Genomic DNA, 27,226 nt, shown 5'->3' with positions numbered 1-27,226 from the left:
TCAACATGGCTATGAACCTCTTACACCATCTGTGAAGTACTCAAGAGGGGGCACACTGAGATAACATGCACATAGTTCAAATGGACATGATACACCAATGTTGTGTTGGCCAGTGCCTAAAAGATCCTCTAGGGACCCTGCACAACCTACTCTCACCTGCACAGAAGAAGTGCACAAGGTGGGTATTAGCTGAATTCACTAAGATATTAATGCACAGCAAGGGCTTCCTCAGATGACTACTCGTGTCATAAAAGCTTTCCAGAGATTTAGATCCAGCTGTTTGTGAGCAAAAAAGACCCCCCCCCCAGTTGCACAGTGTATGCAGGATTACGATATCAGCACTGGCAAGATGGAAATATAGCCTAAAAGGAGAGCACACATACTATTTAAGTAATTACTCACTACAGCAAGGAAAAATGATCAGGTAGGACAGCTTCTATAAAAGGTCTATCTATGAACATGCAAGCAAGTAGCAGTGTGAACACAATAGCCGGGCACAGAACAGCTTTGCAAGCAAGCCAGCAAAAGCAATGCTCATCTGCAGCTGTATATCGAACAGTTCTGCTTTTAGAACTCCACAGATGTTACAATTTTGTGAACTTGCTGGACCTTTCAGCCACTTAAGAACATCAAAAGATTCCAGCCAGATCAAACAAAAGACCTGTCTAGACGAGCACGGTGTCCCCATAGTGGACAACCACGTGACGCCCGCAGGAAGTGCACAAGCAGGGCAACAGCCCTGACAGGCACACGGTTAGTTAGCAAGTCCAACAGTCCCTGATCTGCTCTATGAGCCACTCAAGAAGGGCACCTCCCCGCGTTGTTCCGAGCTCTCCTGCTTCCTTACCTCAACCCGAACATTTATTCTTTGAAAACAGTCAGTGCCAGTTACCCCAGAGCAAAGGAGAAGTTCCGTCCACAAGACAATCCCAGGGTTTTATGTCTGGAAAGGATCGGGAGGTCACTGACACCCACTCTTAAGGAAGGATTATCCGTCTATCAAGCCTGCCTACACAAGCCAAGTTAACTCCTGTAATCCAGATCATAACATACCACATGCAGAGCACCCAAGGGAACAAGTTTTATACAAGCACCTTCTGTGATCCGGTGATAGGTTTGTTCAGGATCACTGTCACGCACAGAGCAGGACAATTTTTTTTTAAGTAGTGGTTTGACCAATATGAAAGATACAGACTATGGAACAGCTAGCTATGCAGCAAGGTTAACAGCAGTCACTACCATGTGTGTAGGCACACACACAGGCACCATAAAGGAGGAAATGGAAGGTGGGGGGGGGATAAAAGGTTAGGGAAACCACTTCTGGTTCCCTGGAAAATAAACCTTCTGAGAAAACGATCTGCATAGATTTTCATGAAACTTCTATTACACTTTTTTTCTTGAAGGCAGTAAAAGATGAAGTCATGGATATAAAATGCCACAATAAGGAGAATTAAGATCCCTAAAGGTAAAGAGTATGGGAGGTAACCGAGCCAGTGTTTGGATAACTTCAGCTGCAGCCAGCAGAAAGCAGCTGTCCTGCAGGATTAATGAATATATTTAAAGTGTCAAAAGTCCAGCATTTCACAGTGACTGGCATCAGCCTTTCTTCTGGTTATCAGCATACAAACCACGGTGATAATGTCCCACTAAGTCAATTCCAATTTATGGCAATCCTCCCACGGCTTTCTAGGTACAACTTTCTTCTTCATCGTTTGAACAGAGGAGCACCTGCATTTTCCAATCTCAAATGGGGAAGGTGATTTCTTAAGCCCACCTCAATATGTTTTAATTTTCAATACGCTGGAAAACACACACATGCCCACATGTCCAAAGGAACTCCTCACTGCTATTTTAGATCACCTAGAAACCCTGCCAGAACAATCTGGTGGCACTAGCTACTCAGCAAATTAAAGGGCACAAGGCTATCTGGAATATATGGGGTGGAACCCTACAGTGGGGCAGCCTAGGCTGTCAGCTATACCATGCCTTCCAATGCAGTGGGGTAGTAAAAATAAAATACAGAAGGGTGCACCCCGGACCTCTTTCCAAGTAGGAACACTGATGTCACCATTTTTTTTGCAACACCAGGTTAATCAATAGTCTCTCCTTGCTCTGACAATTACTGAAGTAATAATGAGGAATTCACATCCTACCACAGTTTATAACCAGTTAGCATAAGAGAGTCAAAAAAGGGGGACAATCGAAGAGAGGTCATGAACACACACATTCCATTGTCCACTTTTGTTGGGGGAGGGCAAAAAGCAATCCAGACATGGAACCAAGCTATAACCCAATCCCTGAGATGCTATCTATCTATATGGAAGAATCGTTTTGTAGTGTGCGTGCATTCAAACTGTGAAATCCTGCACTTCCTACCTATTTTTACAATCAGTCTACGCAAAACATTAGTACTTTGCACTGCTGAATAGCATAAATCTTCGAACAGGCTAAGGACAATGATGGGTCATATCGGCAAGCAAAGGAGTTCATTTCTTAGTACTTCTTCATAATGCAAATTCTCTGCATATAGAAAACTGGTACCATCAGGGAAACAAAGGTCTACTGTGGGTTCTTCTCAGTGTGCTACTTCATTACATGGAGGGAGCACTGGCACTGGGGCGGGGGAGAGACTGCCCGTCCACTGCAGTCCTCTAATGCCCTAGTCTAGCATTTTGTTATCCCTGTAATGTTCTGCTAATCCCCCACCTGTTATCTACCTTGGTACAGACAACACAATCGTGTTGTTTCTCTCGCTCATCTTACACCAGGCAAGCTGCCAGAGTTTCCCATTTCTCCCGGATATGGAATACAGCTACTCTTTGCCTGTTTTACAGTGAAAGAATTAAGCTCCTTCTTTGAGCAGGGAAGACGTTAAGAGAGCCAAATATGAAGCTAGGAACTTTTAGTGCCATAGACATGCTGTCAAATAACAAGAGAGTGGCATAGACTGGGAACCCTACCCTACAGCCTTGTTAATCTAAGAGTAAAGCAACCCTTGGAACCTCTCTTAATTTAGAAAAAAAAAATTATACAGCAACCACGTTGGTTTAAAATTTCCCAGTGTTTTGAAGGAACAGAATTATTTACCTAATGAGGCAGCATTCTTCCAGGGAAGCAAAGCAAAAGAATCAGAGGAAACCCCATGGGGACGAAGACCTTTCAAGAAAAACAAAACTGCGAGGAGGTGGGGGAGAAACCTATTTCTTCTTGCCATCTTTGCCGAACAGGAAGTTTAAACACTCCTTTGCTTACTGCATTGAACCAACTGGTCATTAAGAATAAACAGTAAGATACAGAGAGAAAGAGGTGAGGCCATTAAACAGATCAATGACTGTTCCTGCTGTTTGTACTTGTGCGTGTACTGTACAAATCAATCCACTTCAGAATGAATGATGTTGTTTTGTACACCGGTGGTCTGAAGAAACACTCCTCTAAGAACAGCAGTTTGCAGAATGCGAACCGTCTCTCCTACCCTTTCAACAACACAAAGGTTATTGGTATGAAGATTCAAAAAAACTGTGCTCAATAGTCTCAACCACACAGTTAATGAATCATCTCTTAAAACCTTAGAATTTGGCTGAATTACAAGAGTGCAGACATGTAGTAAGTAAGAAACAGAGATGGCTCTGAGCAATTTCTTTGAGATGAATAACATAACAGGCAACAAAAACTTAAAATATACTTTGTATGGCAGTGCAATGTTTCTGAGTCCTCTTGTATTGCATGGAATCATGGACTTAAAATAGGCCACTATAACAAAAAGATAAATGTATTTGAAAGGTGGCTTTATTGCAGATGGCTAGAATTTCTTGGATTGAGAGGGTGGCCAATGAAAAAGTACTAAACTGGATGAATAAAGCAAGAAATCACAAAGACAAGATAACAGCACCAGCAACAGTCTTTGAAATTAAAAGCTGGAAAACACCCTCTGGATCACTGAGTCCAGCCCCAATCAAGGAGGCACATACAGAAAACTAGAATATTCTGATAAGTACAGGTTCTTTTTCATAAAATAAATGAGAACAGAAGTGCAGGAAGGAGAAGAGCTGAAAAAGCCTGGGGATGGCTTCCAATGCAATACAACACCATTCTTCAGAGCAGCCACATCCCAATTGAAAATAACTATGGTGATATCCAAGTTCAGGTAGGAGAGAAATGAGAAGACGATGCTGTTGTTTTTCCATGTGTTCTTTTGATACGAGGAATTCTGAAGTAAAATTAGGGTAGCACTCTGGGAAAAAGTGGGGTTTTTATTACAACTGCAAAAATCCTGCTTACTAGGGAATTTAGGGAGCTATAGTCCAAAAACCCAGCTGGATAGCTCAGTGGTTTAGGCACTTGGCTGCAGGCCCCAAGGCTGGGAGTTCAATTCTGCCCTGTGCCTCCTGAGAGTATAGCCAGCCTATGTGGCCTTGGGCAAGCTGCACAATCCCAGGATGCTCCCAGAACAAGGGAATGGCAAGCCACTTCTATGTATTTTCTACCTGGAAAACCCTGAAAAGGTTTGCTGGAAGTCAGAATTGACTTGACCGCAAATGATGATGATAGTCTAAAAAAATAAGCTTGCCAAGATCTAAACAGATTCACAATTTGGGACTGTCCAGACACTGCTTGCTGTAGCTCTCAACGATCCCAATAAATAGAGCCAGGGGTGTGTGATGATGGTAGGTGCTATTGTTCAGTGACATCTGGAAAGGCGCAAGCTGTGCACCTCAGAAGTGAAAGACGAAACCTGTGAGTGACGTCCCGCCATGTTATGGTTTCCACATTGAGAGAGCAGTGAAAACATTCCGCTACATGACGGTGGACATCATGCGCTAACAGAACCCATATGTCAATCCAAGCTCCCAATGTCTCTGCCCTACAGCTTCGTGAAGCTAAGGATTAGTGGAACTCTAGGAATACTGTATTAACAATAATGTATAATGATGATGATGATTTATGAAACAATACAAGACCCAGTCTTTGACTGATATTATATAACAGATACAAGATTTAACCAAAAACCTTAGTATCAGTTACATATTGGTGTATTTATTTTGATCATCATCATTATCAGTGGTAGCATAACAACACAGGTGGCCAGCCTTGCCTTTCACTGCACCAACTCTTGCACTCACTCACTCACTCACCTACTGGAGAGCCTTTATTAACAGAAGCTATGGCACTGCTTGAAGTAGAGGTAAGGAACCTGTTCCCCTCTAAATGTGACTGTGTTTCATTTCCAAGCCGCCCTTGGCCATCAAAGCCAAATGGGGGGGGCAACAGATGTTGCAAACCAATGACACCTGGAGGGCTGCGATTTCTCTACCTTGGTTTAGGGTTTCCCATTGTTCAGATTTAGAGACACAAGTTCTCTGGCTCTTCAGGTCCAAGCCTTGAGTCAGACTCAGAAGTCATTTGACCCTCACCAATTGGGCAAACGACTTGAAACCCAGACTTTAGACCCAGGACTTGAGACTGGGACCCAAAGATTCAGACTGTGCACGTGCCACCCCGCTGATAGGTCAGCACATGCACAGAAACAGCGGGCTGGCTTCCCTTCCTGGAGCTGGCCCCTGACTCTGTGCCTGGGCCTGCTGCCTCTGAGGACCCTGGCAGAAACAGGTAGGGACTCAAAACACAACTCAGAAAAATGATTCCAAGTCACATGTCAAGTCCAAGTCTTTTTTTAAAAAGATTTGAGTCAAGTTGATGGTGTGACTTAAGTCAAACTCGACAGCAAATTGCAAACTGTGAGTCCTTATCGCTGCAGGTTCTTCAACTCCTGCCAAATGCCTGCCAGCCATACAATGGACAGAAGCCCACATGGGGTGCTGCGTAAATCAGTGTAACTTGTTTCCTTCAAAAGGACATAAGAGGAAAAGGCAACAGGTCTTCTGAACATCCGTCCCCTGCTCCTGTTCCCAACCTGGGTTCCCCAGATGTTCTTGAACTGCAATCCCCAGAAGCCCTCACCACTAGCTGTACTGGCCAAGATTTCTGGGAGATGCAGTCCAGGAATATCTGGGGGGGGCAAGGCTGAGAACTGCTGAGCTTGGGAGCTGCCACAGCTGCCAACATATTCAGCAGCCCGTCACCTCCACCATGCATCTTGCTGGGGCACTGTAACTCTCTCCCGATCTAACCGTTCATCTTTCTCCAAGGCACCACCCACGCATGTCATTGCTCTTTATCAAGGTTACTCCCGGCTCCAGATGTATCCTGCAGCCTGAGACTGTGAGCTTTCTAGGCAGGGCCTGTGCTTCTCCCTCTACGGTTCTGCAGGGTACCTGGCTCACTGCAGTCCCTAAAAGCAACACATTAAAGGGTCACTGGGGGTGCATTCATTCAACATATTCTTTGCCAAACATTCAGCAGCTAATCAGTCTCTGTAAATACATAAATCTGTAGTGCATGTTCCCGCACAAACTTATACACATACACAAGTCTCACTTGCTAAAGGAAGCAGGATTACAAGTATACCTTTAAAAAGCCCTTTGTCAAAGAGGTGCAGAATTTTACCTACATTACTCTAGCTATCCCGATTTCTTTCATCGGTTTCCCACCTGTCTGTGAATTTATACCCAATTTTATCAGGCAAGTTTTGCGCAGACATTAAGGTAACTCTAGCCAGACTAAGTATTCAGAAGCTTGGTGCTTTACTGGATCCTGTCTACAGAAGGATCTGGTCCAGATATTCTGGACTCTCAAGGCACAGCCCAGATACAAAGTGACACAAGAACGGCAGTCCTGGAGGGCACCTACAACCATGGCAGGGCAAGGCAGGGCAAGATCACTGCATTAAGGTCCTAGTTGTTGGACAGAAGGAAGAAACACACACACACCCCTTCCTGCTTACTAAGGTACCCTATGTTTTTTTGGCCACTCTCTATAAAGAGAATGTTCTGTTGGGGAAGGAACAGTGGTGGGGAAGTTTACCAAAGATCAGGAACCCAAACCTTTTTCTCTCCACTCCAGAGACACCTTTCTCCTCCCCTCCCCCGACCTATCAAGGTTAGTTACTCAACTCCCTTCTAAACAAGGGAAGGAAGGCCAAAAAACCATTAGGAAGGCTCCCCGGTGCCTGCTCCAAGAGGCGCACAGTGACCGGATCAATGAGGAGGTTTGGATTACTTTAATCAGCAAGCAAAGCCGTCTGGATGGTTACCTTTAATAGCTTCCCGGAGAAGGCACCGGCCGCCGCTCTTGTCTGTGCCAAAAAAGCCAGCGGCAGGAAAGAATCGCCGGCAGGGCAAAGAAGTCGCTGAAAGGCAAGCGTCCTTTTCACACCCGCGAGGGACGGCTGGCAGCACCCACACGATCGTTCGTGCCCGCGGGGCTGGCTTGGGCACGGAAAGGGGACGGCGCGCCTGAAGTGGGGGAGCGAAGGGAATCCCCGACTGCCCCCCCCGCCGCCCCCCTGCCCAGCCCAGCCCAAGGGGGCTCGCAAGGAGGCCCCCGGCCCTTTCCCCCCCCTCCCGCGGTGTGCCCCGGGCGAAGGGCGCCTCCGCCGCCGGCCGCCCCTCGGCAGCTCCCGCGGGAGGACCGCCTCGGGGCTCCTCCACGCCCGGCGGCAGCCCACCGTCCCTTCCTTCCGCCCGCCCGCGCTCGGCTGGCTCACCTCCGCCGCGTCCAGCTCCATGTCGACCAGCTCCATGTCGGGCCAGGGCTCGGCTCCCAGCTGGGCAAGCGGCATCGCGGCGGCGGCGGCGGCTCCTTCTTCCTCTGCAAGCCCCGGGAGCGCCGCGAAGTCCCCTTGGCCAGAGGCGAGGCGAGCCCGCCTGCCTGCCTGCCTGCCTTCCCGCCTCGAGCCGCGCTCCGCGCCTTCTCCTGCGCCCGCAGCCTTTCCCCGCTCCAGGCGTTTCTCCCCCTGCAGCGTCGGGGACCCAGCAACCCGGGGAGGGGGAGGAGGAGGCGGGGCCCCAGAAGGAGAGGGAGGAGGAGCCAGACGCCAGTCCCGGCGCCCGATTGGCTGCTCGCCTTGGCGAGGCAAGGCGCGCGAAGCCCCTCCCCCGGCCCCGCCTCCTTCCCCGCGGGTTTTGGCCGAGGCGCGGGCTCCGTCTGCCGCTGGCCGCCCGTCGGCACCGCGGGAAAAGGGAGGGAAAGGCGGGGAGGAAGCTCTCCCGCCCCGCTGCTGCCGACGACGACGACGCTCCAGGTAGCCGGGCTGGCCCGCGCCGGCCTTCCGCCGCCCACGCCAAAGGAGTCCTCCTTCGCAATTCCGGATTAAGTCACCCATCCGGAGTGGCTCCCGCTCCCTCCCGCGTTGCAGCCCGGTCCCTCGCTAAACCGTGTTCAGCCGGAAGCAAGTCCTGTTCGGATCAGACGAGTAGTTGGCCGTGGAAGGGTTTAATAATCCCCAAACGGTGACGGCTGCGCTTGACCGCACGTTTCCCGTGTTAACTGATCCGGATTCCGTAACCATGTTCATACAAAGGAAATGGGAAGCGGTTGTTCTTCCTTGCAGGAGGGTGCTGGGTGGGGATTGGAAATCAGTAACTTTTCTGTTAGAGAGACATGCCGTCAAGTCGCTTCCGATTTATGGCGATCCTCGTACGTTTTTCTTGGTGCACAGCAGGGAGGAGGAGTAGGAAGGGCAGCAATTAAGGAATTAGAAAAGATCATCAAGGGTAAGGATGGGTCATTGGAGGCCACGATCATCCACTCTTGTATTCCCGATCACCGGGTAGGGTGTGCGTGAAAGCTTTATAGAGTAAATAAAGCTGATTGGGAAAAAATGGATTCGTTTGAATTGTGCCGGAGAAGACCTTTTTGGATACTTTGGACTTCCAGAAAGACAAACGAGTGGGTCCTTGAGCCAATCAAGCTTGAACTATCTCAGGAGGCAAAAATGTTGAAACTGAGGCTCTCCTGCCTTGGGCACATCATGAGAAGGCAAGTTTGTTTGTTTATTTGTTCAGTCGTTTAGTCGTGTCCGACTCTTCGTGACCCCATGGACCAGAGCACGCCAGGCCCTCCTATCTTCCACCGCCTCCCGGAGTTGTGTCAAATTCATGTTGGTTGCTTCGATGACACTGTCCAACCATCTCATCCTCGGTGGTCCCCTTCTCCTCTTGCCTTTACACTTTCCCAACATCAAAGTCTTTTCCAAGGAGTCTTCTCATGAGATGGCCAAAGTACTGGAGCCTCAGCTTCAGGATCTGTCCTTCCAATGAGCACTCGGGGTTGATTTCCTTTAGAATTGATAGGTTTGTTCTCTTTGCAGTCCAGGGAACTCTCAAGAGTCTCCTCCAGCACCACAATTCAAAGGCATCAATTCTTCGGCGGTCAGCTTTCTTTATGGTCCAGCTCTCACTTCCATACAACACTACAGGAAAAACCATAGCTTTGACTATTCGGGCTTTTGTTGGCAAGGTGATGTCTCTGCTTTTTAAGATGCTGTCAAGGTTTGTCATTGCTTTCCTCTCAAGAAGCAGGCGTCTTTTAATTTCGGGGCTGCTGTCTCCATCTGCAGTGATCATGGAGCCCAAGAAAGTAAAATCTGTCACTGCCTCCATATCTTCCCCTTCTGTTTCCCAGGAGGTGATGGGACCAGTGGCCATGATCTTAGTTTTTTTGATGTTGAGTTTCAGACCGTTTTTTGCACTCTCCAGACTCTCCAGAAAAGATAATAATGATGGGAAAAGTGGAAGGCAACAGGAAAAGAGGAAGACTGGGTGTGAGAAGGACTGATTCCCTAGAAGAGCAATGGGCTGGAGTTGGCAAATGCTGAGCACGCCAGGTGAAGACAGGGCATTTTGGAGAGAGTTTATTAAAAGGGTTGTCCTGAAGTAGAGGTGATGTGACTGCACATAACAAGAAGACCAGTCAAAAGCGACTAGTACAGAAACAGTGGTTTGCCTATTAAGTTGAGTCCTCTATAACAGTGGTCCCCAACCAAGGGCCTCCAGATGTTCTTGGACTACAACTCCCAGAAGCCTTCACCACCACCTCTGCTGCCCAGGATTTCTGGGAGTTGAAGTCCAAGAACATCTGGAGGCCCAAGGTTGGGGGACCACTGCTCTATAACCTGATTCCCTGGAAAGGTTTTAGAACTATGATACCCCTCTTCTCCAGTCAGGGTGGATCAAGAGCTTCTTAGCTGGGGATGATCAATTCCCATCATCCAGCAGCCACTGGGGAGGGTACCCCCTTGGGGAACACTAGTTTGTAATATGTTGCCTGCTTGCAAATACTATTACTGCACAGCCAACTAAGCAAATGGGAATGGATGGAATCAGTCCATTTTCTCGGAACTGCTTGAAGTATTGATTAGTATGCTTGGTTGTTAAATCATAAAATGAAAATCAGTACACAAATATTTTAGATATCATAGTTGCTATGGATTAACTATTCCTGGTCTTTTCTGCAGGAGCCCTTGTATTTGTCCAGGCATTTTAAGTTTGATTAGTATATTCTATTGATTTACCAATTAGCACATTGCTTATTTTTTTTTTCTGCTTTCATCCTTGTATGTTCCTTGTACACAGCTCTAGTATGGGGGGCAGTGGGACAGGAAGCTAACCTAAAACATTCTGACAATAAATTAAAATTAAAAAGGTAATGTACTGACTGTGTATATTTGCACTTTATATAGAAATAAGAACTGCAACAAAATTTTGTAGCATGGAATGCTTCTGTTGATGAATCCAGCCAGTCATGCTATTTTCCAGAGTACATTATCCCCTCCTCTCTTGTTTTCTTGTTAGTTTTTAAAACATGTTTGGCAATCTGTGGCAAACTTAGCATGCTCACTCGGCTATTTTAGGGACTGTTTCACCACCTGGGCTTCCCCCCTCCACTTTCCTGCAGGGTTTTTTGTTGTTGGTTGTTTTTTTTTTTTTTTTGTATTTTTGCACACTTTGAGGTTTCCCCAAACCATTAGATACCTCCTCCTTGTGAGTGGGTGTTGTTTTGACTTCATAAGCTTCACCACTTGAGAAATGAATTTGCTGCTGGGACTGTCACAGATAATCCTGCATTTTATGGTGATTTGGTCCTACTTACATTGGGTGGAAAACTGTAATTTTCCAGATGTAGGATTATTGATAATGTTAGCTGGAGCCAATCAGAGCTAGAGACCAACATCTGGAGGAATACAAGTCTACACCTGGTTTAAATTCCTCCTCATGCATACCTCTCTACCTAAAGGTAGTCCTTATCCACCTAACAAAGTTTGCTCTGATAAAGAAAAATCTCCTGACACAATTAATCTGCTAGTCTTTAAATATGGCATAAGATTCTGTGTTGTGTTTATCATTGTGACAAACCCAGACCTACTGGGATCTATCACACAGTTACTAAGCTGCCACCAACCATTCCCTATAATAAGTCACACAGACCAGGGATGGATTTTTAAACAACAAAAGAATAAGGTTTATTTTAAATACAAACAGGGTAAATAAAACAATCAGGTGAATAAAATAAAGTAACGTGGCTTATTCTCACACACACAAGCATACAGTTTGGTTCACCTAGAACCTTTAACTTAAAGCACAGACCCTGAACCCATCAGTTCTGGCTAACCAACAGACCCCTGAACCTTTCAGGTTGGTACTCTGACACACAGTAGTACCCTGTCAGACACCCAGACTCCCACAACAGCTTCTTCTTCCCCAGCTGCTGCTTCGTCCCAACCCAGTGTCTCACAGTCTGTCTCAGCATCTCCTCTTCACCACACAGGCATCACATATTTATACAGTACAGCCCCTCCTCCTGATGTCCCGCCTTCCACTCCCCATAGGATGGAACTTTCCCTCCAAACCCATGACAGACAGGTAACATCAGTGCTGTTATGTAACACCTCCCCTCTTTATAAGTTGTTTTGTAGGGGGAAAGCTAAGGTGCTTTTTCCCAAAAAACAACCTGTATAAAACACACAACACCAATTATACCTACCATATTATACTTACTTACATTCTAAGTTAAACATTTCAAATAGGCATTTAAACATTTACCATATACATTACATCAATTTACCTTTATTAATACAAACCAATTTAAAACCAGGTACATTTTAACTTTTTGTTTTCATTATATACATATAGTCCATGTTCTTTCGCCGTCTTCATTCTTCAGGTCTTCTTGATAAGGCGTCAGCAACACAGTTCACTGACCCTCTGACCACCTTCACTTCAAAGTCATAGTCCTGTAAGTTCAAAGCCCACCTCATAAGTTTGCTATTGTGGGTTTTCATTGTCTTTAACCATTGCAATGGTGAATGGTCAGTACACAGAATAAAATGTCTTCCCCAGATGTAAGGCTTGGCCTTCTGGATCGCGTAGACTATGGCCAAACACTCCTTCTCCACGGTTGCCAAATGTCTCTCACCTTTTTGAAGTTTCCTACTCAGGTAGGACACTGGATGCTGGTCACCATTCTCATCCTCCTGGCACAGAACTGCTCCTACCCCGCTGTTAGACGCGTCGGTGTAGATGATAAACTCCCGGTCGAAGTCTGGAGCACGCAGGACAGGATAGTTGATTAACGCCTCCTTCACCCTCTGGAACGCCGCCTCACAGTCGCTGGTCCACGGGATGCGGTCATCAGCCTTCTTCCTCGTCAGATCGGTCAGCGGAGCCGCGATCTCGCTAAACCTCGGGATGAACTTCCTGTAGTAGCCCACCAACCCAAGAAATGATTTGACTTTTTTCTTGGTGTTGGGTCTAGGCCAATCACGAACAGCTTCTATTTTGGCCTCCAGGGGTTTTATCATTCCTCCCCCTACCATGTGACCCAAGTATTTTATTTCTGGGCTACCCAGCTGACACTTGCTGGCCTTTACTGTTAGCCCTGCTGCACTTAACCTCTGCAGCACTAACTCCAGGTGTATCAGGTGATCTTCCCAGGTATTACTGAAGATCCCTATGTCGTCAATGTAGGCCACTGTAAAGTCACTGAGCCCTGCCAAGGTCTGGTCCATCAGCCTTTGGAATGTGGCTGGTGCATTTCTAAGACCAAAGCTCAGGACTCGAAACTCATAGAGACCAAAAGGGCTGCAAAAGGCAGTCTTTTCTTGATCCCTGGGATCAATTCTTAATTGCCAATATCCCTTCACCAGGTCCAATGATGAGATGAACCGACAACCCCCTATGGTTTCAATCAGGTTGTCTAGCCTGGGCATTGGGTAGGCATCAGGAGTGGTTACACGGTTTAATTTCCTGTAATCGACACAAAACCTAATGCTCCCATCAGGCTTGTCCACAAGGACTATCGGAGAGGACCAAGGACTAGAAGAGGGGACGATTATGTTCTCCCTCAGCATTTCGTCCAACTCCTTCCGCACCTTGTCCCTATAGGGTCCCGTTACTCGGTATGGGGATACTGCCTGCGGGGGTGCATCCCCTGTGTGGATCCGATGCATCACTCCCTTCACTATCCCCGGCTTGTTGGAAAACACCTGTTGATATTTTCTAAGCAGCATTTTTAGTTCTTGCTGCTGGTCTTGGGTGAGTGCAGGACTGATCTTTACCTCCTCTGGGTTGTATTTTACTTCCCCTCTACCCTCCCAGAAGGGTAATTCAGCTTCCTCACTCTCAGCTGCTTTTATCGCGAATAAAACCCTCTGTTCCCCTCTGTAGTAGGGTTTTAGGGCATTCACATGAACCACCCTCCTTGCTTGGTTCTCCTCCTGCTCTATTAGGTAGTTCAGGTCTGACATCTTGGAAATGACCCTATATGGTCCTGCCCATTTGAGCTGCAGTTTATTCTCTCTGCAGGGCCTAAGCCAAAGCACTTCCTCCCCTGGGTCAAAGTGCCTCTCTCTAGCTTTGTGGTCATACCATGTTTTCTGTCTGACCTTCTGAGCTTGCAGGTTTTCTGCTGCCAGCTCTAGATTTCTCCTTAGGTCATTCATCAAGGTGTCTAGGTATGTCACAACGTCTTGTGGGTCATCCTGGGTGATCTGCTCCCAAATTTGTTTGATCCAATCAAGGGGCCCTTTCACCCCTAAGTGTGCAGCAGACATGTCAGAGTGACCCTTTTGTAAGATCATGGGGCGATACTTTTCAGGTACCACCAGCTGACTTCTGATCCCATCTCCCCCTTTTGAGATATTCCTCAGGGTTTCTCTATATAAAATCCCCTTTCTCTCCAGAAATCTCACTGGGGTTTCAGGTGTTAGCTGGGCGTCAGTCACCTGTTCAAAACACTTTTGGAGAGTGGCGTCTGCCTTTTGCTCCTGTCCAAATCTGCTGTCTGTGGTTAAGGTTTCCACCACAGCTTCTGAACTCCCCTCTGCTTCCGTCTCTGGCTCATCATTACCCCCCTGAACTGTCCCTGTGGTGGCTTGTGAACGTGTAATCACTAGCACCCGTTTCACATGTTCAGCCAGGTCATTTCCCACGAGCACGGCTGCTGGCAGAGTCGATGAAATCGCTATCCGCCAATCTCCCCTCCAGCCTTGAAAGTTGACAGGTACCTCTGCTACTGGCAGAGAGATTATCTGCCCCTCAATCCCTGCCACCTTCATGCTCTCATTTGGGATTATAAACTCCCTAGGGATGATATCTGGATGGCACAGGGTTACCTGGGAACAAGTGTCCCGCAGCCCCCTATACTGACGGTCAAGTATTCCTACGTCCACCCCTGCTGTCTCAAACAACTGAGAATCTGTTTTTATCAGCAAGCAGCGCTTTACCTCCATAAGAGGACCATTTTCCTCAGCCTGATCAGCAGATGTAACTGTTCCAGATTGAGTAGCCCTGGCAACAGGCTCGCTCAGTGACAAGGAGCTTTGCTCTTTCTGGACACAGAACACAGCTTTTGGCTTGGTTCCACTCAACTCATGAGGCAAACCTCCCTTTAGCTGCTTCCACCTCTCACACCCTGAGATTAGGTGGCCCTTTCCCTGACAGAAATAACATTTTCTGCTGTACTTGGAGTCTTTCTCCTCTGGTTTTAGTTTTCCCTCCAAAATCTGAGGTCTTGGTTTCATGTCTGAGGGCTTCCCTTCACCATGGGCCCCTCCCCCTTGCTGCAATTTCTTCCCTTTTATTCTCAAATCCAGCTCCTTTCGCTTAGCCTCAAACTCAGCCCTGATCTGTAAAATTTCTTCCTCAGCCCTAGCTTTTATCTCTTTTACTTTTTCTTCAGTCTTATCTCTGACTTCTTTTAATTTAATGTCTTTTTGCTGATTATATTTTTCAAGATCTTGCTCACTTTGTCTGGCCTGAGCCTCATACTTTTCTTTTTCCAAAATTTCTTCAACTGATAAATTGTTATTTCTCTTATTGAGGAATGTTAATTCTAATTGTGCCATTCTAATTCTGTGTTTCAGTTTCATCTCTTCTATCCTCATGGCCATTCCCCTTTCCTCGGCATCTGCCTCTGCCTGACTGATTTCAGCTCTTTCTCTTCCTCTTATTTTAAGCTGTTCAATTTGTTCCTCCTTCTCTAGTTCTTTCATTCTGAATTCATGTTCTAGAGATAACTTAAAGTTTCTTAGGTCTCCCTGTGGTTCTCTCACTTCCTCCATTTCCCTCACCCTCAGTTCATGCTGTTGGGCTAGGAGTATTTTTCTGAGTTCTGGGTCCTGCTCTCCTGTGCTGTCACCCTGCACTGAGCCAAATTCATCCTCAGAACCTTGGTCAATCTGGGGGTCTTTCACTTCACTCATGTCTGCTACTTGGCTTCGAGTCAAGGGCATACCCCCCCTCAGAACAGGCTGCTTTAAAAAGTCAAGCCTCAAAATAAAACGACCACTTTTTTTCCTTCTTGCCTCAGAACCAGCTCTCCCTAGAGATTGCTGCTGTTCTTCAGCACTTAAATTGCAACAGTATCGAGTCAGAGCCTACCCCCCTCTGCTGGGCCTCTCAGCTGGCAAGCTAGCTCGCTGTTGCTACGCAGTTTTTCCTCAGCTTTTTCCCGCCAAAACTAGGCTGCCTCAGAGCACCTTAATCTAAGTCTCCCCAGTTGGCACGTTCTTCTACTAGCGCACCTCCCCGTGAGGTACACCTAGAAGATTACCTACGCGCCTCAAACTGTCCCTGACTAGACCCCCCTTGCTCTGGGCACACTTGCCAAGGCTTTGCTGGACCGCTGGACAACTGGACCAGTCGTATCCCACACGCTGGACACCAATCAATGTGGCAAACCCAGACCTACTGGGATCTATCACACAGTTACTAAGCTGCCACCAACCATTCCCTATAATAAGTCACACAGACCAGGGATGGATTTTTAAACAACAAAAGAATAAGGTTTATTTTAAATACAAACAGGGTAAATAAAACAATCAGGTGAATAAAATAAAGTAACGTGGCTTATTCTCACACACACAAGCATACAGTTTGGTTCACCTAGAACCTTTAACTTAAAGCACAGACCCTGAACCCATCAGTTCTGGCTAACCAACAGACCCCTGAACCTTTCAGGTTGGTACTCTGACACACAGTAGTACCCTGTCAGACACCCAGACTCCCACAACAGCTTCTTCTTCCCCAGCTGCTGCTTCGTCCCAACCCAGTGTCTCACAGTCTGTCTCAGCATCTCCTCTTCACCACACAGGCATCACATATTTATACAGTACAGCCCCTCCTCCTGATGTCCCGCCTTCCACTCCCCATAGGATGGAACTTTCCCTCCAAACCCATGACAGACAGGTAACATCAGTGCTGTTATGTAACAATCATAAACAGACTAATGTGGTTTGGCAAGTTGTAACTACATTGTTGTTGTTTAGTCGTGTCCAACTTTTCATGACCCCATGGACCAGAGCATGCCAGGCCCACCTGTCTTCCACTGTCTCCCGGAGTTGGGTCACATTCATGTTGGTCACTTTGATGATACTATCCAACCATCTTGTCCTCTGTTGCCCCCTTCTCCTCTTGCCTTCACATTTTCCCAACATCAGAGTCTTTTCCAGGGAGTCCTCTCTTCTCATGAGATGGTCAAAGTATTGGAGCCTCAGCTTCAGGATCTGTCCTTCCAGTGAGTAACTACATAGTTGATGCTAAATGGTTATATATGAATGTGTAAAATAGGATAATGCAAAGGATGAGAGTTATATAATGATGTACATGGGGACCTAAGTAACTTTGTCAGTTATCAAGGGTGTTGTTAGTCATCTGTTCTCTGTAATAAAATGATGATGCACTGGGAACCTTTGGGGAGCCTGTTTTTGCTTCTCTAATGGACAAACTACACTAATAACCCAGAGAGGGGAAAATACATGGCAGGAACATTACTGCTATTCACAGCCATGTCTGGTTCTTTGATGTGAAAGGAAAAGAGAGAGAACAGCACCCCAAGACATCTGTGAATGCAAATAAAAAATGGCAAATGATGTTTTGGAGCAAAAGAAGTGCAATTCTGGAATGTTAAGTAAAACACGCAAGAGCAAAATCCCACATGATGTAAAACAGTAGGCTTAACAATGGCTTGTGAACTGCTGTTGTAAAAATTACAACAGATAAACTCATGGCAGGGAATTAACAAAATAATTCCTCAAATTTTATATATTCTTCTGACTCCTCACTCTTGAGACACCAAGACGAAGTATCCATTCAGAATCACTGGTTCATAGAGTTGCAGAGCCGCAAGAGATCCCAAGGTTATCTATGTCCAGGCGGAATGCTTGCCCTCACCTGCTCGGAATTTTTAACATGAGATACCTAGGATAGACTCTGGACCTTCCACATTCGGGTGGATGAAGCAGAGTCTTCCAGGTATAGGACTGCAACTCCCGTCAGATCTTCTGTTACCTACACCAGCATAGAAAAATGCCCAGGAAATGGCATCCAACTAGAGAGTTACATTTTTCCTACCCAGCTGTACATGCAAAGCTCAAAGAGCTTCACTGTATGCTTTGCCACCTATCTTTTCTCTAGCCCCACAGCTGTTTTCAGTTCCCACAGTGGTGTAATGGGTAGAGTGATGGACTAGGACTCTGGAGAAAAGAGTTCGTATCCTCACTTGGCCATGGAATCTCACTGGGGGAGTAGAACTGGCAAAACCACTGCTTAAATACCTCACTTACCTTGAAAGCCCTATTAGAATTGCTATAGGTTGGTTTGACTTAATGGCAAAGAACATAGACACACAGCTGTTTTAACTAGAGCCACCTTTTGAATGGATTGATTGGCTTCAACTTTGGCTTCTCCAACATTAGCTGAACCGTTGACAGTGGGGTGTTTAATGCAGGGGTGAGGGAATCTATGGCCTTCAAGATATTATCGGTCTGCAGCTCACATCAGATCTTGCTGGCACAGCCAGTGATGAGGGATAATGAAAGTTGCAGCCAGAGGTGAAGACACATATTCCTATCTTATGCTGTAATCTACCCCTACCCCTCTATATGAAGAGACAGAAGATGTCTTAGCAATTGCTCCCAGCCCCACAGCTCCTGCCCTCATGGCCCATGTCATTAAAAAAAGTGTGCCTTATACACACCTGAGATGAAAAATCCTAATCCATTAATGAAAATTAAATAAAGGACTTTGAGCTCTCCTTTATTATTGTCTGAAGAAGTCATCTGAGGTCAAGCGAGTCATCTTTTAGCAGGCTCAGTATGTTTGTGTTGTAATTTTACTTCAAATCAGCTGCAGAGTCTGCTTAAGTTCATTAAGATAACGTGTACTGTACTAGTAAGGTAGGTGTTTAACCCTTTTTCCCCCCCACACCATTGTTCCCTAATCTAAATTGCAGCTCATCCCAAAGCTTCTATTTGAATCAGTGATGCATTTTAAAAGTGGACTAAACAAGATGAAAGCTGGGTAAGAAGACCAAAACAAGTAAGCAAAGCATAACTGTGGACAATGATCAGAACAAAGTTTGCAGGTGCAAAAGAGGACAAGCTATACCTGCTGGGATGGGAACTTGCAACTCACTTTTGAGTACAATGTAAGTTGCATCGGCCACTTGACTTGGGGGTTTCAGGAGGGACTTGCATCTTGATTTGCAACTCAGACCCACTTGTCTGGGTCACACTGTTGAGTCCCTGTGGGCCTCTCTACCTGTTGTGCCTGCCGCCGCCACCGTTGACCGTCACCATCTTCAAAGGCAACAGACCCAGCTTCCTTTCCAGGAGCTAACTGTTGTCTCCACCCACACATACGCTACCCAGCTGATAGGCCAACACATGCGCAGAGACAGTGGACCGATATCTTTTCCTGAAGGTGGCCCCTACCTCTGTGCCTTACTTCAGCTGGGTGGAGCATGTGCAGTATGAGTCTTTGGCTTCAAGTCCCAAGCCTCAGGGGCAGGGCAAACAACTTGAGACTCAGTCTCAAGTTGTTTGCCCGTCCCTGAGGCTTGGGACTTGAAGCCAAAGACTCATACTGCATATGCTGAGTCTCAGGTCTTCGAACTTGGTACCAAAGACTTGGACTTGGGACTCTGAGCTCAAGACTCAGACTCAGACTTGGGCCCAAAGACTTGCCACACCCTTGATGGACAAAAGTTGGTCTCCTTATAAAGCCACTTCAAAAACAGCATGTTGGTGGTCCCAGTGTAGTGAATAGAATGGTGGACTCAACAAAGGTCAACTGGATTGCACATAAGAATAATGCTTAGAAAGAATGGACAGGAAACTAAACTGAAACCTCAGTCCTTTTCATTCCAGATCCTTTAAAAAGAAAAATACTGTAGTGTATTTCTGTGGAGAAGCTGGGGGCAGCCTCACAGCTCATTTTCCAATATGTCCATCAGTGTCAGATTCACTTGAAACTTGAAAAATACAATTCCATTGTTGTTTCCACTTTACAAATTCATGTCACTGACACTTTCATCTAGGGTTTTGATAATCAGCTCAAATTAGCATTCCAATTTACTTGCTTTTCCTAACATGTCACACAACCAAAAATAAGCATACCAGGGCTGACAAGCAAAAAAAGATATTTTCACAGGCAGAACAATGTTCTTTTGAATAGCTTATTTTAAAATATTACCTTTACAACATCAAATCAGAGCTAAAGTCTCTGGGAAACACTAACTCTAAATGGTTTAGGACCCTAATATCTGCTAGAACATCTCTCCTACAAAACAGCTTCCCATTCAACCTGTTCCTCATACTAGTTAATGTTAAAAACAGCAACATCTAAGGAGGCCAGAAAGTTACCACTAGACATTGGGCATTTTCAGTTGAGGCTCCTGATCTTTTGAAAAAAAAATTACCAGTAGAAATTCTTCAGGTGTCCTCCTTCTCAGTACTGTTTAAATTGCCTTTTATTAACTGTGTGCTATTTTTATGTCCATCTGTGGTTTTAAATCTCTTTACTTAAATCAGATTTGGTGAGTTATCTGGTTTCATTTTAGGGTTATTTTTTCATTTATAGTTTGTTGATATTTACAATCCATTTGACATTATATGTAGTCTATAAGTGTTAGTTGTTAACCGCCCAGAGAGTATCGCATTATTAAATGGGATATAAGTTCAGTGAATTAATGATGAATAAATAATTTGCAGTAATGAGTACATGTTTACATTTGGATTTTTGGTTTGTTTGTTTCTTTGTTTATATATTCATTCATTCATTCATAAATCAGCAGTAAACAAACTGGGACGAACCGTCAAAGTAATGATACATGCCCATCTCTAGTTCTAGTCCATCACTTTATCCACTACACCAAACTGGGAATCTGCAGAAGTTAGATTAAGACCTTGGAATATACGAAGTTTGTAAGTGGCAAGGAAAAACTCCCATCCCCACCCCATAAATATAATAAAAGAAATGAAAAGGATTAACAATCCTTTTTTTTTATTAAGTGAAGATTGTGGGCTACAATCTGGCTAAGTACAAATGGACACTATGCAGTCCATGTTTTATTTAGGCAGTAATGACGCACATCACCATTATGGAGCTGCAGTCACAGTAGCGAATGACATAAAGTGCAGCTGTTACAAACTCTGTGCCATACTCGGAATGCATAATACTTACCTAACTAAATAAAGCACAATGAAATTTGGCGAAGAGCTCAAAGCTGTTAAGAACATGTGAAACACAACATGTACATTTCATGATGGAATGGATTGAATCGTAAAAGCTCACATTGGAGAATGACAGTTAGTCTTCAAGATTCCACAATGTTTTTATTTTGTTTTAGTTTTGTCTGGACATGCTTGCACAGATGAACATGGCTGTTGCTATGTGTTGTCAAGTTGTTCCTGACTTACGGGGAATCTATGAATGAGTGATCTCCAAAATGTTCTGTCCTCAGCAGCCTTGTTTAGCTCTTGTAAACTCAAGGTTGTGGTTTTCATGATGGAGTCAATCCATCGCGTATTTGGGTTTCCTATTTTCATACTGCAACTTTTCCTAGCATTCCAGAGAATCTTGCCTTCTCATGATGTGCCCAAAGTATGACAACTTCAATTTTGTCAGTTTTGCCTCCAGATATAGTTTGATTTGCTCTAGAATCCGCTTAGTTGTCTTTCTGGCAGTCCAGGTTATCTGTAAAGCTCTCCTCCAGCACCAAATTTCAAATTAATAATTTTTTTTCCCATCAGCCTTCTTCACCATCCAACTTTCACACCCATACATAGTGACTGGGAATGCAATAGTATGGATGATCTTGGCCTTGTTCTCCAGTGACACACCCTTACACTTGATTATCCTTTCTAATCCCCTCATTGCTCTTCTTCCAAGTCTCAGAGTACTTCGGATTTCTTGGCTGAAATTTCCATTTAGACTGATGATTTAACTAAGGTATACACAATCTTTAATAATTTAAATTTCTTCATTGTCAGTATTAAAGATGCATAGTTCTTCTGTAACCATGATTTTCATCTGCTTAATATTCAACTGTGGTCCTGCTTTGGCACTTTCTTCTTTTACATTCTCCAAAAGTTATTTCAAGTAATTTCTGCTTTTTACCAGTAAGGTGGCATATCTTAAATTACTGATGCTTCTTCCACCAATTTTCTTTCCTCGTTTTTTAAAATCTAATTCTGCTTTCTGTATGATATGTTCTGCATATAGATTGAACGGATTGAGAGATAAAATTCAGCCTTGTCCGACATCTTTGCCTATAGGAAACCATTTGTTTCTCCATGTTCTGTCCTAACAGTAACTTCTTGTCCACAATATACATTATGAATTAGAACAATTGCATGCTGGGGCACACTCATTTCATTAGAACAATACATTCACACAGCACACTCCAGGAACCAGTGGATATTTGCAATATTATCTCAAGTGATTCTTCTTTTTTGGAATTCAGCTTGAACATCAGGCATTTCTCACTCCATATAAGGTTAATGCCTTTGCTGAAACACTTTGAACATCACTTTGGGAAATTAGAGCAATGGTCCTATAACTACTGCACTCTGTGGCATCACCTTCATGGGGATTGTTGCCAGTCTATGGGCCATTGTTTTGTTAGAACTTTGACAGATTCAGTCTCTCTAGCTTGAAAGAGTTCCACTGGTATTCCATCTATCCTGGTGATTTCTTTATTTCTAGTGCTTTCAGAACAGTGTTCACTTCACTTTCTAGAATTGTAGGTTCTTCCTCACAGGATTCCTCTTTAAAGGAATCTGTCATCCTTTTACCTCTTCTGTATAAATAGTATTCAGTACAGTATACTGTTACATAACAGCACTGATGTTACCTGTCTGTCATGGGTTTGGAGGGAAAGTTCCATCCTATGGGGAGTGGAAGGCGGGACATCAGGAGGAGGGGCTGTACTGTATAAATATGTGATGCCTGTGTGGTGAAGAGTAGATGCTGAGACAGACTGTGAGACACTGGGTTGGGACGAAGCAGCAGCTGGGGAAGAAGAAGCTGTTGTGGGAGTCTGGGTGTCTGACAGGGTACTACTGTGTGTCAGAGTACCAACCTGATAAGTTCAGGTGTCTGTGGGTTAGCCAGAACTGATGGGTTCAGGGTCTGTGCTTTAAGTTAAAGGTTCTAGGTGAACCAAACTGTATGCTTGTGTGTGTGAGAATAAGCCACGTTACTTTATTTTATTCACCTGATTGTTTTATTTACCCTGTTTGTATTTAAAATAAACCTTATTCTTTTGTTGTTTAAAAATCCATCCCTGGTCTGTGTGACTTATTATAGGGAATGGTTGGTGGCAGCTTAGTAACTGTGTGATAGATCCCAGTAGGTCTGGGTTTGTCACATTGATTGGTGTCCAGCGTGTGGGATACGACTGGTCCAGTTGTCCAGCGGTCCAGCAAAGCCTTGGCAAGTGTGCCCAGAGCAAGGGGGGTCTAGTCAGGGACAGTCTGAGGCGCGTAGGTAATCTTCTAGGTGTACCTCACGGGGAGGTGCACTAGTAGAAGAACGTGCCAACTGGGGAGACTTAGATTAAGGTGCTCTGAGGCAGCCTGATTTTGGCGGGAAAACGCTGAGGCAAAACTGCGTAGCAACAGTGAGCTAGCTTGCCAGCTGAGAGGCCCAGCAGAGGGGGGTAGGCTCTGACTCGATACTGTTGCAAATTTAGTGCTGAAGAACAGCAGCAATCTCTGGGGAGAGCTGGTTCTGAGGCAAAAAGGAAAAAAGTGGTCGTTTTATTTTGAGGCTTGACTTTTTAAAGCAGCCTGTTCTGAGGGGGGGGTTATGCCCTTGACTCGAAGCCAAGTAGCAGAAATGAGTGAAGTGAAAGACCCCCAGATTGACCAAGGTTCTGAGGAGGAATTTGGCTCAGTGCAAGGTGACAGCACAGGAGAGCAGGACCCAGAACTCAGAAAATACTCCTAGCCCAACAGCATGAGCTGAGGGTGAGGGAAATAGAGGAAAGATTAGAGAGAGAAAGAAGGGAGGAAAGGGAAAGGCAATTTGAAATGGAGCAAAGGGAAAGAGAGAAACAAAGGCAATTTGAAATAGAGAGATTGGAAAGAGAAGAAAGATTGGAGAGAGAGAAAATGGCGTTTGAATTAAGAAAACTGGAACTGATGAACCAGAACAATAATAACAATAGGGATTCTGAGGGAGGCCAACTGTCTAAAGCTGACCTGAAGAAATTCCCTGTGTACCACAAGGGAGATTGTCCTGAGGTGTTCTTTTCCTTAGTGGAAAGAGCGTTTGTGGACTTCTCAGTGAGGGAAACTGAGAAGATGACCATCATGCGTTCTTTAATCAGTGGTAGCCTGGCTGAGGTTTATGCCGAGATGCCTGAGGAACGGATGAAAGATTTTGCAGAGTTTAAAAAACTGGTGTTCGCAAGACATGGGATAAATGCAGAGCAGCTGAGACAAAGGTTCAGGTCCCTCACCAAGAAGCCAGAACAGACTTTTACCCAAGTGGGGGCCCAATTGGTGAGGCTGCTTGAGAAATGGCTGTCGCAGGAGGGAACAGAGACCTATGAACAGCTTAAAGACTTGATAGCCCTGGAACAGTTCTATTCAGTTCTGCATGGGGAATTGAAATTCCAGGTGAGGGAAAGGAAACCGAAATCTGTGGCAGCAGCCGCAGAAATCGCGGATTTTATCTCCCAAATAAGAAAGCCCTTGGGTGAGGGGAAATCTGTAGGTAAACCCAAAGAAACCTACAGCAAGTACTCTCAGGGACCAGGGAAAAGCCAGCAAGGGGGAGGGGCCCATGGTGAAGGGAAGCCCTCAGGCATGAAACCAAGCCCTCAGAATTTGGAGGGAAAACCCAAACAAGAGGAGAGAGAATCAAAATACACCAGAAAATGCTATTTCTGTCAGGGAAAGGGTCATCTGATCTCAGAGTGTGAGAAATTGAAGCAGCTAAAAGGAATGGTGCCTCAGAATTCTAGTGGGACCAAGCCAAAAGCTGTGTTCTGTGTCCAGAAAGAGCAAGGCTCAGTGTCACAGAGGGAGCCGGTTGCCATGACTACTCAGTCTGGAACAGCTACCTCTGCTGATCAGGCTGAGGAAAATGGTCCTCTTATGGAGGTAAAGCGCTGCTTGCTGATAAAAACAGATTCTCAGTTGTTTGAGACAGCAGGGGTGGACGTGGGAATACTTGACCGTCAGTATAGGGGGCTGCGGGACACTTGTTCCCAGGTAACCCTGTGCCATCCAGATATCATCCCTAGGGAGTATATAATCCCAAATGAGAGCATAAAGGTGGCAGGGATTGAGGGGCAGATAATCTCACTGCCAGTCGCGGAGGTACCTGTCAACTTTCAAGGCTGGAGGGGAGTTTGGCGGCTAGCGATTTCATCTACTCTGCCAGCAGCCGTGCTCGTGGGAAATGACCTGGCTGAACATGTGAAACGGGTGCTAGTGATTACACGCTCACAAGCCACCACAGGGACAGTTCAGGGGGGTAATGATGAGCCAGAGACGGAAGCAGAGGGAAGTTCAGAAGCTGTGGTGGAAACCTTAACCACAGACAGCAGATTTGGACAGGAGCAAAAGGCAGACGCCACTCTCCAAAAGTGTTTTGAACAGGTGACTGACGCCCAGCTAACACCTGAAACCCCAGAGAGATTTCTGGAGAAAAAGGGGATTTTAGATAGAGAGACCCTGAGGAATGTCTCAAAAGGGGGAGATGGGATCAGAAGTCAGCTGGTGGTACCTGAGAAGTATCGCCCCAGGATCTTACAAAGGGGTCACTCTGACATGTCTGCTGCACACTTAGGGGTGAAAGGGCCCCTTGATTTGATCAAACAAATTTGGGAGCAGATCACCCAGGATGACCCACAAGACGTTGTGACTTACATAGACACCTTGATGAATGACCTAAAAAGAAATCTAGAGCTGGCAGCAGAAAACCTGCAAGCTCAGAAGGTCAGACAGAAAACATGGTATGACCGCAAAGCTAGAGAGAGGCACTTTGACCCAGGGGAGGAGGTGCTTTGGCTTAGGCCCTGCAGAGAGAATAAGCTGCAGCTCAAATGGGCAGGACCATATAGGGTCATTTCCAAGATGTCAGACCTGAACTACCTAATAGAGCAAGAGGAGAACCAAGCAAGGAGGGTGGTTCACGTGAATGCCCTAAAACCCTACTACAGAGGGGAACAGAGGGTTTTATTCGCGATAAAAGCAGCTGAGAGTGAGGAAGCGGAATTACCCTTCTGGGAGGGTAGAGGGGAAGTAAAATACAACCCAGAGGAGGTAAAGATCAGTCCTGCACTCACCCAAGACCAGCAGCAAGAACTAAAAATGCTGCTTAATAAATATCAACAGGTGTTTTCCAACAAGCCGGGGATAGTGAAGGGAGTGATGCATCGGTTCCACACAGGGGATGCACCCCCGCAGGCAGTATCCCCATACCGAGTAACGGGACCCTATAGGGACAAGGTGCGGAAGGAGCTGGACGAGATGCTGAGGGAGAACATAATCGTCCCCTCTTCTAGTCCTTGGTCCTCTCCGATAGTCCTTGTGGACAAGCCTGATGGGAGCATTAGGTTTTGTGTTGATTACAGGAAATTAAACCGTGTAACCACTCCTGATGCCTACCCAATGCCCAGGCTAGACAACCTGATTGAAACCATAGGGGGTTGTCGGTTCATCTCATCATTGGACCTGGTAAAGGGATATTGGCAATTAAGAATTGATCCCAGGGATCAAGAAAAGACTGCCTTTTGCAGCCCTTTTGGTCTCTATGAGTTTCGAGTCCTGAGCTTTGGTCTCAGAAATGCACCAGCCACATTCCAAAGGCTGATGGACCAGACCTTGGCAGGGCTCAGTGACTTTACAGTGGCCTACATTGACGACATAGGGATCTTCAGTAATACCTGGGAAGATCACCTGTTACACCTGGAGTTAGTGCTGCAGAGGTTAAGTGCAGCAGGGCTAACAGTAAAGGCCAGCAAGTGTCAGCTGGGTAGCCCAGAAATAAAATACTTGGGTCACATGGTAGGGGGAGGAGTGATAAAACCCCTGGAGGCCAAAATAGAAGCTGTTCGTGATTGGCCTAGACCCAACACCAAGAAAAAGGTCAAATCATTTCTTGGGTTGGTGGGCTACTACAGAAAGTTCATCCCGAGGTTTAGCGAGATTGCGGCTCCGCTGACCGATCTGACGAGGAAGAAGGCTGATGACCGCATCCCGTGGACCAGCGACTGTGAGGCGGCGTTCCAGAGGTTGAAGGAGGCGTTGATCAACTATCCTGTCCTGCGTGCTCCAGACTTCGACCGGGAGTTCATCATCTACACCGATGCGTCTAACAGCGGGGTAGGAGCAGTTCTGTGCCAGGAGGATGAGAATGGTGACCAGCATCCAGTGTCCTACCTGAGTAGGAAACTCCAAAAAGGTGAGAGACATTTGGCAACCGTGGAGAAGGAGTGTTTGGCCATAGTCTACGCGATCCAGAAGGCCAAGCCTTACATCTGGGGAAGACATTTTGTTCTGTGTACTGACCATTCACCATTGCAATGGTTAAAG

The 27,226-nt window shown here is 45.8% G+C and overlaps 1 protein-coding gene across 3 annotated transcripts in view; it reads right to left on the bottom strand.

Annotated features, from left to right (window-relative positions):
• The window catches only part of RPS6KA1 (ribosomal protein S6 kinase A1), a 98,112-nt gene extending 90,232 nt beyond the window's left edge, over nt 1-7,880 (bottom strand). Inside the window, exon 1 of one of the 3 annotated variants that reach the window (XR_013538399.1) lies at nt 7,604-7,800. Coding sequence is in view for 2 of the 3 variants with exons in the window: in XM_072980092.2 (XP_072836193.2) it covers nt 7,604-7,678 (75 nt within the window). In the remaining variant the exon portion in view is untranslated. Of the gene's footprint in view, nt 1-7,603 lie in introns of all 3 variants that reach the window. The other 2 variants (XM_072980092.2, XM_072980093.2) reach the window with 2 other exon arrangements.
• Nucleotides 7,881-27,226: the final 19,346 nt, after the last annotated feature.

This window comes from Pogona vitticeps, chromosome 9, assembly GCF_051106095.1.
Source record: "Pogona vitticeps strain Pit_001003342236 chromosome 9, PviZW2.1, whole genome shotgun sequence".
Taxonomy (NCBI): Eukaryota; Metazoa; Chordata; class Lepidosauria; order Squamata; family Agamidae; genus Pogona; species Pogona vitticeps.
This window is presented reverse-complemented; position numbering and strand designations above follow the sequence as displayed.